This window comes from Ammospiza caudacuta, chromosome 5, assembly GCF_027887145.1.
Source record: "Ammospiza caudacuta isolate bAmmCau1 chromosome 5, bAmmCau1.pri, whole genome shotgun sequence".
NCBI lineage: Eukaryota > Metazoa > Chordata > Aves > Passeriformes > Passerellidae > Ammospiza > Ammospiza caudacuta.
Genome location: NC_080597.1, coordinates 53,446,498 through 53,460,906, shown reverse-complemented (window position 1 = coordinate 53,460,906; position 14,409 = coordinate 53,446,498). Strand labels below are relative to the sequence as shown.

At 40.6% G+C, this 14,409-nt stretch overlaps 1 protein-coding gene across 1 annotated transcript in view; it reads right to left on the bottom strand.

Annotated features, from left to right (window-relative positions):
* The window catches only part of TES (testin LIM domain protein), a 28,419-nt gene extending 14,561 nt beyond the window's left edge, over nt 1-13,858 (bottom strand). Inside the window, exons 1-2 of the mRNA XM_058805376.1 lie at nt 13,739-13,858; nt 2,899-2,984 (exon numbers count right to left, since the gene is read on the bottom strand). Coding sequence (XP_058661359.1) covers nt 2,899-2,984; nt 13,739-13,765 — 113 coding nt within the window. The 5' untranslated portion in view covers nt 13,766-13,858. The remainder of the gene's footprint in view (nt 1-2,898; nt 2,985-13,738) is intronic.
* Between the last annotated feature and the right edge of the window lie 551 nt (nt 13,859-14,409).

Sequence of the window (14,409 nt, the reverse complement as noted above, 5' to 3'; positions counted from 1 at the left end):
ATCACAAAAAGTGACAAATCAGAAATACAGGATGACGTCAGGGTTTCTGACTTCTTAAGTAGTTACAGCTTGGAGACTGGCTGGGCATCATTGTGGTGGTGGGGATGGCCAGTGATTCCCTTTGCAGCACTTGCTCACCCACCACTTCACCTATTAAACTGACTATTTCAACCCATGAGTCACCTCACTTTTGTTTCTCCTTTTTTGTCTCCCACTCTGATGTCTGGGACAGTGAAAGAGCAGCTGTATGGATGTTTGGCTGCTGACCAGGGTCAATCCCTACCCCAATTATTCTCCCAATGTGTAACTGCTTCTCTAATTACAATTCTTACTTCACCACTTGTCTTTTACAGACAAGTAGCAATTAAGTAAGTGGGTAAACTTGAACTGATTTTGATGTTATAAAGACAATAGTCTGTCCACTTGTGCTACAGTTTGTTCCTACTTAAAACAGAGTTTCAGATTTAAAGGCTAACAACTGAGTAAACAGTTATTTGGGATGCAATGTGTTCCATTTAAGTGGTAGACTACAAAAATACACGCATAATCCAAAGCATATTAATATATTTTTCCCTTTGAAAATTATTTACACAGAACTGAATTAAGACTTCAGATTCACACTCTTACTGTCCCCAGTAGCAGCTCTGCTGGAGAAACAGCTATTTTCCAACCCATTCTTGAACTCTCTCAATTGCTAACTTTCTGACTGTTTCAGAGGTATGTGCCACATTTGTCTGACACTTAGATGAAGCTTCTCAGACTACTTCTAGCCACCTTACTTACCTGGTCTATCCTATTTGGACTCAATTTCTAAATTAAATCTTAGCTAGAAAGTCGCTGTTTTTACATCTTTTTCATTACTTACTCTTTAATCCACTGCTGTCTACAAATTCCTACTTTTCTAGGAGAGACAATGTTCTGATGAGGTATGTTTTCAGGACCGGGCACAATGAGCCCTAACCACAGGAAGACACTGCAATATGGATAAAGAGAAACACAGGCAAAATCCTCTAAATACCCACACAGAAGCAGATACCTTTTAACTTTGCAATCATACTATGATGTAAATAAACCACTTTAGCCATTTTATTTCTTTTTATTCCAAACTATTTCATGTAATAGAATAACCTAGCAATTACAAAGTGTAATACTGACAACTAAGTAAAAAAAAAAAAAAAAAAAGAGAAAGTTAACTGGACTGTTTCCTCCCTCACTTGTAATTTCCCCATCTGCCACAGTGACTATGAACAAAAGAGCTCTCAGTAGAAAGTAATACAATTTCTCATCTAACAATGGACAACCTATTAACTGCTGCACTTTTAAAAATTCTCTTTTATTGCATTACTTACAGTAATTCTGTTTTATTTTATTATTACTTCTACACACGACCCCTCAGTGATGCAGTGGATATTGAAAAAGTCCTTCCATAAGTTATTTCTTTTATCTTTAGATGACCACGTTTACCTACTAGTACATAAACACTTCTTGATCCTTGTCATTATTTGTAAGTTGTTTCTATAGCTTACAGATAAGAATACAGCTTCTTGATTATGTATCAACTTATAACAAGTTTTTTGCTGTTTTTTGTTTTCATTTGCCTGATTGTTTTCTAAACAGTCTCACCTGCAGTCAAAAATTTGGGTGAAGATGTAAAATCTCCTAGGCCTTATCAGCACCTGATGTCACTACAGCTGGCGTACAAAGGCTACCTTATAAGACAAAACTAAATTCTACTGCAAATGCAACTTTCATGTGGAGGGAGAGAATGGAAGAAAATAAAAATACAGCAGAAGGCAGTCTCACACCTGAGGAGTTGCAGCTGTACCAATCACCAAGGATTAGGAACAGGCCTGCCCTTAATGGGGCACAGCTGTGTCCAATGAGAAGATGAGTGCTGCAAAAGAGTGGGGTAGCTGGGTGAGGGGAGGGATGGGGTTTGTTGGTTGTGCTGTGAAGAGAGCTGGAGTTTGTTGGCTGAGCTGTGAAGGAGTCAGTGCTGCGAGGAGATGCCCATGAGAAATCACTGAGAAGGTAAGAGAGCTTTGCAATAAGTGGTCAACACTTTCACTTCAGCTAGTTAGCATTGGTTAAATGCAGTAATTTTCATTGATAGCATGTGCTAGTGCTATTAGCAGCTATTTTTCTGTTCTTTTCAGGCTTTTCCCTTTGAGAGGAACCTTTCTCCTAAAAAATCAGAATTACTAAGCTACATCTTAGAGCACACCCAGTATTATGAGTGAACTGGGCCAGTGATACACAAATGCATTAATATACATCCTGTTTCAGTAAAGCAAGAAAGATCTTAATGAAATAGAAAGTTTCTGCAAAAGTAATGACAGGCTATTTACTGCTATCATCAACTCACTGATTTAGGAACAGTACATCATCCAAGGCTTAGTATTATCTAACCTATTTGAATTTATGTGACACACAAGTGACACCTCCTCCCCATCTAAGTAAGTTGTAGGTGTGTACAAAGTTTCAAATATTTTCAAAATAATTTTACATAGCATCTCAGATCAAAGCTTATGTGTTTGGTCAGGAGTTGAAAAAGCATTTTATTACAGAGATAAAACACACTTCTTCCCTGTCATGTCTCTTACAGTAAAGCTAGACATTTTTACAAATCTACTTCAATTGTTTAGTCAGCTAAAGCAAATGCTGCAGTAGAAGTACTACCATTCACTTCAGGACAGATAAAATGCATGCTCACAAGTGATGAGATACTCTGTTGTAATGCATCTGAGGATTTCTGGCCCTGAACCATGTCAGCTTTTAAAAAACATCTTAAGAGTTTAATTGAGAGAAGGAACAAAAATGGTTACTTAGACATTTGCATACATATACTGAGGTCTGTAGTGCTGAGTCATAGCTCAGGATACATTTGGTGTCACTTACCTCCAGTAATGAAGCTCAAATCCTTCACATTTTTCCTTGCATTTTAAGCAGGGGGCACCAAATCCTTCCTCATGGCCCAAGCCCATCTGTGTACAGAGGAAGATGACTACAGTCAGCTTCAAGTATTATGGTGCAGGAATGATCTTACTGATGATGCTTTTATAATCTGCAATCAACAGCTAAAGCAAAAGATTAAGCATTTGACTAAGCTGACATAAGGACAGCATTTGAGGTGCACACCTTCCTAGTATAACTATATAAGTAGCAGTGGTCACCCAAGGCTCTACACAGGACTGAGCTCAGCAGGCAGAGACAGCCTCAGTACTTTTCTGGTGACGACTTCGCCCCAGCCCAGCTTGCTCTACACCAACTTCACACAAGAGAATAAATAAGCAGATTCTTGGCAGCATTCCCTTAGGCCTAAGGCTGTGAAATCAGAGCAAGTGAGGCCAGAAGACCTCAAGTCAAAGGACATTTAATCCAGCTATCTGGACAAAGTGATTTACAGTATATGACTTGGCAAAATACCGGAGACCAAGAAATAAACAGACTCCAGATTTATTTGCACTAATCTCGAATAAAGGAAACAACTAAGTGGTTTGTCTAATATTTCCAAGTATATTTGAGGCTACTCTGATAGTGACTAAGAGTAGCATATCCCTTTTACAATTACATTTCAGCTGGACTCATACCAGCTGATTTTCTAAAGAGAAACAGCACAGTTAGCAAAACCAGCGGCCAGAAGCAATATGTAAAGGGTTTCAAAAGGATGGATGACCTATTCATAATGCAGAGGAAATATCAGAGAATATAGACAATAGTGCAGAGTAAAAGTATTCACACAATACAGCAACACATCAGCAAATTTAACCAAGTAACAGCCACTTGTAAGTTTGAGGTGATTAACAAACATGAAGCATGATAACTTATGCATTCATATAACACAGTAAAATAAAGTGTCTCACTGCAGCACTTTCAACCTTTGAGGAGTATGGTTCTCAAATCAGACAGATGAAGGACCATTGAAGTGCAGCCACAGCTGGGTATGCAGGGTCATGCCCAGCATGAGAGAGGAACCCATCCTCATACCCATGCAGCAGCAGGAGTGCTGTAGGTAGAAACAGCTCACCTGCAGTTTAGCTCTTACCATGAACAGAAACTGAGCTAGAACTGACAAGTTCCGGTACTAACTTTAGTTCTGGCAACAACACAATGCCAGAGTTAATTACATCTGGTGATAGAGTCTTATTATTAATTTTGCCATTTACTGAGAGAAATTATACTACTATTATTGTATGTACAAGGATATAAACCAGGTCAACTTTTCAACTTGGTCTCTGTCCAAAATAAAGAACAGATTATTCACAAACCACTTGTTAATACAGAACACATGGTAAAATGCAGGGAATATCACATTTTCCGTTACTTTATAATTAAAAGGATCACTGCCTCAACAATCATCAGACATCCCTGAGGAAAACTACCCTGAAGATTGTGAGCTGTTTAGAAGAAGGAGGTATGTTGGCAGCTATTAAGCTACTGCAGGGATGGACAGAAGGACATGACATTATTTCTTCCGTATAAGGAAGATGAATACAAGCTGGCTGTGATCATGGTGACATCTTCATCAACCTAAGGGCTTATGAAGTTCACATGAGGTGCTAACCTGAAGCCTACCAGCAGATATGTAAAATAAGCATAACTTTGAAGATCAGGCTCTTCATCAGCTACACTTTTGATAAGCTAACTGGTTAATAATTCACCTTCAATGAAGATAGTCATTTTTAGGACTCTTCTCATCTGGAATCCAGAGATGCCATATACACACAGACACACACCACAAATCACAAAAAACCTGAGCACTCTTCCCAATTCACACTCAAAGAGAATAAGATGTTGGCCAGGATGTTTTCTAAAGGGAAAAAGGAAGCTAAAGCAACACAAAGCAACTTTTTTTTTTTTTTTTTAGGGGGGGAATAGGGGGAGGAGGGAGAGACAGGTTGTTTTTCATTTGGTGTTGTTTTTTCTGTTTTTAAAGTCATCCTCTCTAAAAAGTTGTTAAAATATGGTTGCACTGCCCTAATAAACAAACAAAACTCCCCCCCCCAAAAAAGACAACATTAACCCATTCTCTCTTGCTGCTACTTCAGTTACAAACCGGCATTTTTTATGCTCAGGCTCTCCCTGTCTTCAAAAAGAGTGGAATGAGGAGAAAGGGAAATAATCATAAACTCATTAATACTGCAATTAGAAGATTTAGAAACACAGGATCACTTGTAACAGTGACAACAGTCATACCATTTTATACTACTGAGAAATAAGCTTGGCATTTCAAGAATTTCCAAAGCAGTATCTGAAATTCAAGTAGGAAATATAAAAAAATTGCAAATACCATTTTAACTATCATTTCCAAGCCTCCTAGCATTTAAAGGGTTTTTTAAGCTAAAAAAAAAAAACAACTCTTAAAACCTCTTCAGAAACAAATTAAGGAGAGGAAATATGTGCTATCTAAATGCTCCACCCAGAACATACTCTCTCCAGACTACAGAGACAACCAGCCAGCCTACTTGCACTTTCACAACCAGCAGTCTTAGGGCAGATTTCTTTAGAAATACAGCATTCCATATTACCTCCCCAGAAATAAAGAGCACACCACCATGTAAATGCTTGTGCAGCTCAAGACAAATCAAATTAGCAAATGAGAGAGACTTGTTTGAAACAGGTTTTTCAGTTTGCTGTGGAACAGAAAGAAGGGATTTACCTTTCTATACGCAATGTCTGGGCACCTTATGGAAAAGGTTTAGCTGAAGACTGAAAGGCACACTAAAAACCAAACTAGATGTGATTCTAGATACACACACAGCCTCAGCCTCTGTTCTGACAGAGAAACTATATGGCTGCTTGCCAAAAATTAAGATATAAAATAGCCAAACTCCAAAGCACTGCAGGCTATTGTTATCCACAAGTCAGTGCATTACACCTATTTCTCCAGAGTCCTGTAACAGGACATCCTTCAGCTCTAAGAAAGCATCAGCCTCAGAAATTATTTTGTTCTTCAGCAGCCAATTCAGTTTAGTTTAGGAAATTCAGAAAGCCTAAAACTTCAGTGTGGTGCTTCTTTGGAGCTATCCATATCTATCTCCATGTGTTTGCACAACATGGCCAGCTGCAGGCACAAACACCCAGAGATACAGAGCAGGCTGAGCACTGGAGAGGTAATGCATGTCTGGAACAGCAGGGAACCCATTTTCCCCATAAATGGAGTTATGGAAGAAATGGCACAGACAGGCCAGCTGAATCCTGCCAGAAGAAGGTTCCTGTCTGTCTACCACCATCAATTTTCATTTTACAACAAAAGCTAACCAAACCCACCTGGTACTACCAAAACACCCAGTACTGATTTAAACAGCCTGAGTACAGAAGATGGTATAACTATGACTGAGATCATCCACTGCATGCTGCTTTCAAGAATACATAGTACCCAAGGGCAAAAAGCTTTAAGTGGTTACAGCCAAGTGACAATTAGTGAAAGACTGCCCATTTCAGTTCACTCTGGAATCCAGTGACAAAAGCTGGCTGCCTTACAGTAAGGAGAGTCATGCACAGAAGCTTACTATCATCTTATTCAAGTGTCTAAGAAGTGTAAAAGAAACAGCAGTTTCGAAGAAATAGTTTAAATGGCTTACCAGAAGGATTTATTCCTAAATTTATTTAACACTTCTAATCTCCTCAGTCCCACCCCGAGACCAGAATTAACTCAGGCTCCAGCTGCTTTTCCTTCCTCACCCCAAGAGGACTCCTGTACCACCAGACAGGAGAGCTTCACCCTGCCACAGACAGTAAGCCACAACACTTGTACTCAGCCTCTGCAAAAGATCAAAAACCTTTCCAGTGCTACAGATCCCCCCAGAATTGGAAAGGATGTGGCTATACAGTGAGAAAGCTGTCATTAATGGATTGCAACAATTAACAGTGAGCCCCAGATCAGAACTAAATCCTCTTCACTGCCCTTTCTGCAGAGCTTTCTCCTGTGCTTGAAGGTGCGCCAAGCACAGAACTGAAGTGATCCATGCTAAAGCTATTCTTAGGTTTACCCTTAAATCCTAGGAATTTGAAGATTAGTTAACTATTGATCTACTTGGGTGTTTGAGTGGGAAAGCACCTGTAGAGAACAAGAGATTTCTAGTACATCTTAATGTGCTTTAGGCACTTTCAGAGAAGGTAAAGCAGGAAGGACAGGCAAAAAAACCCTGAAAAACCTAAGAAACCTCACTGCTGTGCATGCTCTGTTGCTGAGATCTGATCCTATGTCACTGTATTCTGTACTATCAGAAGTCATCTCCAGCAGGGAAACACAACAAACAGAAAATTAAAATAGGTTAGAGCATTTAAACTTTAAAAACAGAGCAATGATACTTCTTATGATTTTAAAATGATACAAGAACCAACCACTACAAAAGACACATGAATATCTGGACAATGCTCTTAAAAAACTTTGACAGACACTGTATGAGAAGGAAAAAAAATTCAGATCTGTAACAAAGAGCAGTATCCCACAAATCACTTTATATTTGTTTTTAACACATCTATTAAAATTGATGGCAACTGTGACCCTGGGGTTTTTTAAAATGTGTTTTGGTTTGGGGAAAGTTGACTGGAATTAAGAACCCTGGGTACAGAAGTCCATTTTCCACACAAAGAAGGATGCCAAAAAGTGGTTGCATCCAAGAAAAATACTTGGAAGATGATCTGGACAGGCAGAGGAATAAATCAAGGAGCTGCAGTAGCCTGATAGTACAAAAGTCACAGGAATTTATTTTATTGTGTTATCATCTACTAAATATCAAACATCTAAGAATTTAAATATTTAGGACACTGTTACATAGTGTACCTTCAAAAGGCTAACAGCTATCAAACATAGCTCAGCTGGATAGAAAACAAGTGTTGTATTCACAAAAAGTCCAGCATTACACTAGCTAAGTTTGAATGCAGCTGACACACACAGTAACACAATCTGTAAACCTCCAATACAACACTATCCATCATCCAGAACTACAGAGGCATTTTCACAATACTCCATGTATTTTGTTCTGACATCAGCACTCTCACCCAGTTGTGTCCTCTAACATTAGGTTTTGAGAAGCAGACCTGAAAACCTACACATTCATTGTTAGGAGCTTTAGTCATGCAGGAAAAAGCTGTAGCTAGAAAACCTCAGACTGAAAACAAGGCACAAATAAAGAGTCAGGCAGACTTTAAAAACAACAAAAAATTCCCCAACAAAACCAGAAACACATACATAGCAGTACTGGAGTACAGTTAGATCTGGTGTATTCTGGAAATGTCATGAATGACAGAAGCCTCCTTACTCCTTTAACCTGTTCATCTGAGCAAGTTTGAGATGGTAGGTAACAGGTGTGACATGCTTTCATCTTAAGAGCTCTGCTCTTCCTGAAGTTCTCCAGGACCTAAAAGAACCCCAACAACTTTGGTCAGCAGCAAAAACTATTTATATGGGGGATTTGTACATGTACATCCCTATAAAAAACCACGCATACATATATATATATATATAACCAATACACCTAAGTATTAGTTAGTATTAGTATTATTTTATTTATATAAATAAAACATTCATATCTATTTAGATTGTAAAATACAATTTTAAAATATACTACATTATATATATTTACATCTACACCCTAATAACCGTAAACTTTGTATCTGCTAGGAAGAAGACAGTAATTTGCATGACATGTTCAGTATATTTTCTTGAAGTAAAAAAAGTATTTTTATGCAACTTTTACCAATAACATTTCATTAAAAATTGAAACTCAACATTACTATTACTTAGAGAAAAATAGACACATTTCTTTTTTTCCAGGAACAACTTCAGAATCAGATCTTTGTTACTTTTATGACAGAATACTGTAACTCAAAGTTAGTTGATTTTCGCCCTTGCTGCAAAATATTTGGTTTATAATTATACCCTATTGAAGAAACTTTCATATGATATTAAAAGTCCTGCAGCCCTGCATTCAAATAATTTCTTGACTTGTTATTCAGGCATTTGATGATATTTCATAGTCAGACACCTGGAGAGTACTTTTGCCATCGGAAAAAAAAGAGTAAGAGTCAAAAAGTTTAGTTCAGCTGTGCCATATTTGCCAAGCTGCTATCCAGGGATGATGGACAAAAAATAACCTAGAGCTGTAGATTCATACAGGTGTCTCAAAAAATTATTCACATAATTTTTTACTCTGCTGGGGGAAAAAACCCTCAAACCCCACAGCATATGCAGGTAGCAGTTAGCTTGTGAACAAAACTGAAGTAGTTCCCCCATATCTATATAAATGTTTTTGTTCTTCCACTTTCAGGCAAAACTCACCCCTGAATAAAAGCACATTTCCTTGATCTTACTATACATATGAAACAGCAAAAAAGATCTACTATAATGGGTTTCCATAGCAGCAACAGCAAAACAAACAGTGACCTCAACAGGAAGTACAGCCCAGCAGACATTACTAAATGATGCTTTGCAAAACACAGAAAAGTTGACTTTGCTCCTACACATACTTTATTCACCACTCATTTATCAAAGATCATTACAGTTGTTGACTTAGCAATGTCTAAAACACTCAGTGTTTGGTTTTCCAACTGTAACAGAACAAACATGGTCTCACGCCACTGAAAAATAACCGCACACAAATTCCCCACTAGAGAAGTTGCACCTCTTCCCCCCAAACTGCCCTGCCCCTTCTCCACTGCAAGCAAAGTTCCTTTTATAAAGCAAGTATTATACTGTGAAAGTTTATATAGAACAGACTCAGTGCCAGATTCTTATTTTCTCTAGTGAAGCATGAGACTGTGCTGCCAGCACGGCTGAGGAGCAGGACCGTGACCTACTGATTCATTTCCCCAAGTTCACAGAGGTGGCAGACAGGGCAGCAATCCAGGCTCTCAGAACAAAGTTCTGCTAGAGTATTCAGCACAAAGCATTAAATCTTTATGCTCCCTATAGTCTCAAAGCAAGGCTTGAGAACACAGCATATATTGTATTTGGGAGAAACAGTGGTCTGTTTTTTGCACAAGTACTTTTCAAGCTGGAGCTCCTGTTCTTACCCTTCAGCTCTGCTGTGCAATAGTTTTATGCAAACACTATCTTCATGATCCTCAAATGCAAGAGCAAATCTAATTCCCCCTGAGAAAAAGAAGAAAACTGTACAGTTTCCCCTGAATTCAAAAGGAAAATTGTAACAGACCAGGAAAGTCTTAGACTTAGTACTCACAAGGCAGCCAAAAAGACACTATTCACTGCCTAGATGTTTGCCTGTTACTTAATAGCTCTAAAATGCATGGGGAACTGACTACAAAAAATTACATGACCACACATTTGCATATGTTCTGCATATATATTGCTCAGTGCAGAAAGTTCATGCTGAAATTTCTGTTTCTGGCAGGCTGTGGCTGCCCAGAGCCCAGGATTCAGACCAAGGGAGACATCTGGCTACACAGTAGTACTTGTTCCTTTGGCCACTCATTAAGACAGCAAGATGAGTTTTACTACACATGAAAGAAACCAAACAGAAGCTAAATTAAAAGTGTGAGCCAAAGGAACTGTGCCCTTAAGATTCCTTCAGAAGGGTATGTTAAACAGGACTGCTGCTTTTCTGTCACAAGAGAAAAGAAAGTATATAAGGCATCCACTGCTGAAAGGATGGGTTAGAAATTGTGCAGGTGGGGCAGTAGCTCTCCTGCTGAAGAACAGGTACATGGTTGGAGTCCTAGTGGTCTTGTCCTGGAGGGAAGCAGTTCCAATCAGACAGACTGTGATAGAACTGCTACATTTGGAGAAAAACCCACCAAACCTACTATCAGCAATGAAAACAGACTTTCTCTGAGTGTTTTTTTTCTTCACAAAAACCCAGACATGTAGATACAAATCCATATAGGAACTTGCCAAAGAGACAATACAGAAGCTCAAAAAGGAAGAATGGACTCATGGATTACTGACACTTAGAGAAATCTTAGGAATGTGACCTTGGAAACTTGATCTATCAGGTTTCCCAGAAACGGAAAACATTCCATTATATTACCCTGTACAGTCATAGATTAGCAGTTGTGGGTAGGGGAAGCTTTTCTACAGCACCAGCTGAGTGTCTGAGCCTCCACACCACATGCTGCTCCAAGAGGCATTCATTTCCTTCTGCTCTGCTGAACACCAGGGCTACAGAATAGCCAACATCTAAACTCAGAGTTCAAAAATGCAATGGAATTACTCATCTGGGGACAACATGACAATTCCTGCTTTCTTCTGCCCAGTGCTTTAGGAAATTCCTGCCCAACAGGCAGGTTAGCCACTCACCACTCCATAATATTTATCAGGTTATTTGCCAGGCAACAAATACCTACAAGTCACTACAAAATAAAAGATTACATAATGTACATTTTGTAAGAGAACTGAAGCTATTTTGCTCCAGGGTGCTAGACAAAGACAGGTGAGAACTACAGCATGTGGTAAAGCAACCCACTACTGCTGATTGACTAAAAATCTGACTGCTGCTTTTGAGTGATGCCAACAGGCATCTCCATCTCAGGACAAGTTTCTTCTGAAAGCCAAGTAATTCACTGGTTCTGACAATCTTGACTGGATACTTCTCAGAATGTTCTTCCACCTTTCAAGAAAGAAGGAAGTTGCCAAATAAAGACAGAAGCAAAAAGATAATAAAACAAACAGGTTGAGAATTAGAATTAAAGGACAGAAAAGGAAGACACACAATTATTCCAGAGTTGACATGAAACTGTTATTCTATTCAGTGTACAAAATTTACAAAATTTAAGAAGTTTTGATTGAATAAGTTTTGGTAGTCAAAAAAGAAGAATTTTGTACTGAACTTGCTGGTACCTAGTAAAGCTTCCCAGTTTTCCCTGTAGGGATTTTCAGAGAGCCTCTTCTATTCTCTTGGAAAATGAGCTTCACCTAAGTTACAAAGAGAAAAGATGAGAACACTCGAGCAAGGGAGGAGAGACAGCACAATAACAGACACAGGTTTCTGAATATACATGTAGTAGAAACAGAGAAAATGTGATGGTCTTCAAATCATAGACATCTCTGTGTATTAACACTAAAGCAGAGCAGAATAGAAATACTACTTTCATAAAACAGAGCTTTGCTGGTTTCTTTTGTGGCACTAGCTTTTGTGTCTATTTGAGCAGGTTCAGAAAAGTCTTCAGGAACCTTCAAAGTTGATGGAGAAGAGAACTAAAAGATAACCAGGAAAAATATAGCAAAATAGTCGATACATTTAAACCACACACAACTACCCAATAATTAATTTCAAGCAGAGGTTCAGCAACTACAAGTTCACTCAAACCATGACTCCATTATCAGCAGAATTTTTATCAGTGATTTCACACCCCATATTTATTTTCTCTTTAGATAAATTCTGAATTAGAATGCTCTACCTTCCACAAATATGCGTCTTTCACCTCCTGGAGCTCAAAGAGCTTCCAGCAAACAAACTCTGTGATGCCATCAAGTTTAAGTTTTAAATTGTGCTTGGAAAATACAAGCAAATCTACTCAAGAAACTTATTTTCATTGCATTCAAGGAGTCACAGAAGGGGAACAACGCTGTGCACACAACCAGCTCCTAAAGACAGCAACAGTACTTAGCTACACCCATCTATAAACTGATGGCCTGATAACCGGGGGTTGAGATAGGCAGCTCCTCCAAAGCAGGGTCCTCACCCAAGTGACATCACCTGAAGCAAGCTGTAACTCAAGGCCACCACTGCCAGGATTCAGCCTTAACCGGTGTCCTTCCACACTACACAACTACTTCCACCCCCAGGTCAGTCTCTAGCCTGCAAGCTGGAAAAGCACACAGGTATACAAAGTGCATAGGTGTGTTTTAAAACAAGTTTAAATAAAACAATTCAGTAATAAACCCCCCCAAAAAATTCATACAACATGCATTTCAAAGGGCTTCTTTTCACATATCCATGAAGGTTGTGTACAGATTTCACCCATGTTCACATACAAAGCTCCTTTTCTCCTTTTCAAATAGTATCAAAAAAAGATACTGCGAATACGTTTTTTTAATTTTAAAAAAGTCAGTGCTTTAGCAGTACATTTAATTTGTGAAAGAATTAGAAGCAAAGAGTATCCCACATTAAGTTAGTTTTACATAGGAAGTTTTAAATGGTTAATTTTGGAAAGAGATTCAATACAATTGGATTACCTATCGCTTTATTTTACTTACCTTTTGTTTCTTGCCAGTTTGACGCAAACTAACTAGTCAATATACCTTTAAAAATGAATAAAAATCAAGGCCAGGCTTCTGGCTCAAGGGGGTGATCCATAGGACCGCTGATAACACACTTGTAAGGACTCAGTCACATCACAGGTCTGCAGTCAATCACTAACATAACCACAAACATCGACTCGGCTGCTCGCAATTTAAGTTTCATACTACACACACAGCGCACGTACATGAAAACAACTATCACATCTCGGAGTTTACTGGGAGTGCCGAAAACATGTTTTACTGAATGACAGAACAGGGCACGTCCCCACCTGGGGCACCAGCTGCGGCGATGACCGAGGGCCGGCAGCAGGGAGGCAGCCCGGCCGTGTGCGCACCGGGACACCCGGCAGGGGCTCTGCTGCCACGGGGCCCGGGCGGGAACGCGGGGAGCGGCAAGGGCTGACCCCGGCACCCGAGGGGCGAGCCCAGGGCAGTCCCCGCGGGGGCTGCAGCGCCGAGGCGGGTCCGCCGCTCCCCGGAGAGCGGACAGCGGCGTGCGCGGCAGACAGCCCGGCGGGCAGCCCCCCTTACCTTCTTCACTTTATTCTCCAGGTCCATGGCGGGGCGGCTCGGGGTCTGAGGCAGCTCCCACGGAGGAGTCTCCGCTCGCGCGCTCCGCCACGCTCAAACTTCCGCTGCCCTGCGGCAGTGGCTGCAGCCGAACAAAGGCCGCGCGGCAGCCAATCCCCGCCGGCCGCCGCCGGCCCGGCAGCCAATCCGCGCCGCCCTGCCCCGCCCGGCCCGGCCCGGCCCTGAGTCAGCCACGGTACGGCGGGAGGTGAGGGCGGGGCGCTGCCGGTGCGGGCTGTCGCCTTCGGGTCACACCCAAGCCTCCCGAAGCATGAGAAAAGAGGAAATCTTGGGCTATAAATGCGAGTGTGCCCTTGAGGCCAAGAGCGCCAGTGGTAACCTGGGGTGCATCGGGAGCAGTATGGGCAGCAGGTGGTCCTGCCCCTCTGCTCGGCCCTAGTGAGGCACATCTGGAGCGCTGGGCTGGATTCTGGGCTCCTCAGCACAGGAGAGACAAAGAGCAGCTGGAGAGGGCCCAGTGAGGGCCACAAGGACCATCTGGGGTCTGGAGCATCTCTTTTATGAGGAGAGACTGCAGCAGCTGGGCCTGTTTAGTCTAGAGACCGCTGAGAGGGGATCACATTAATGCATAAATATCTCAAAGGCGGCTGTCAGCTGGCTCCTGTCAGACT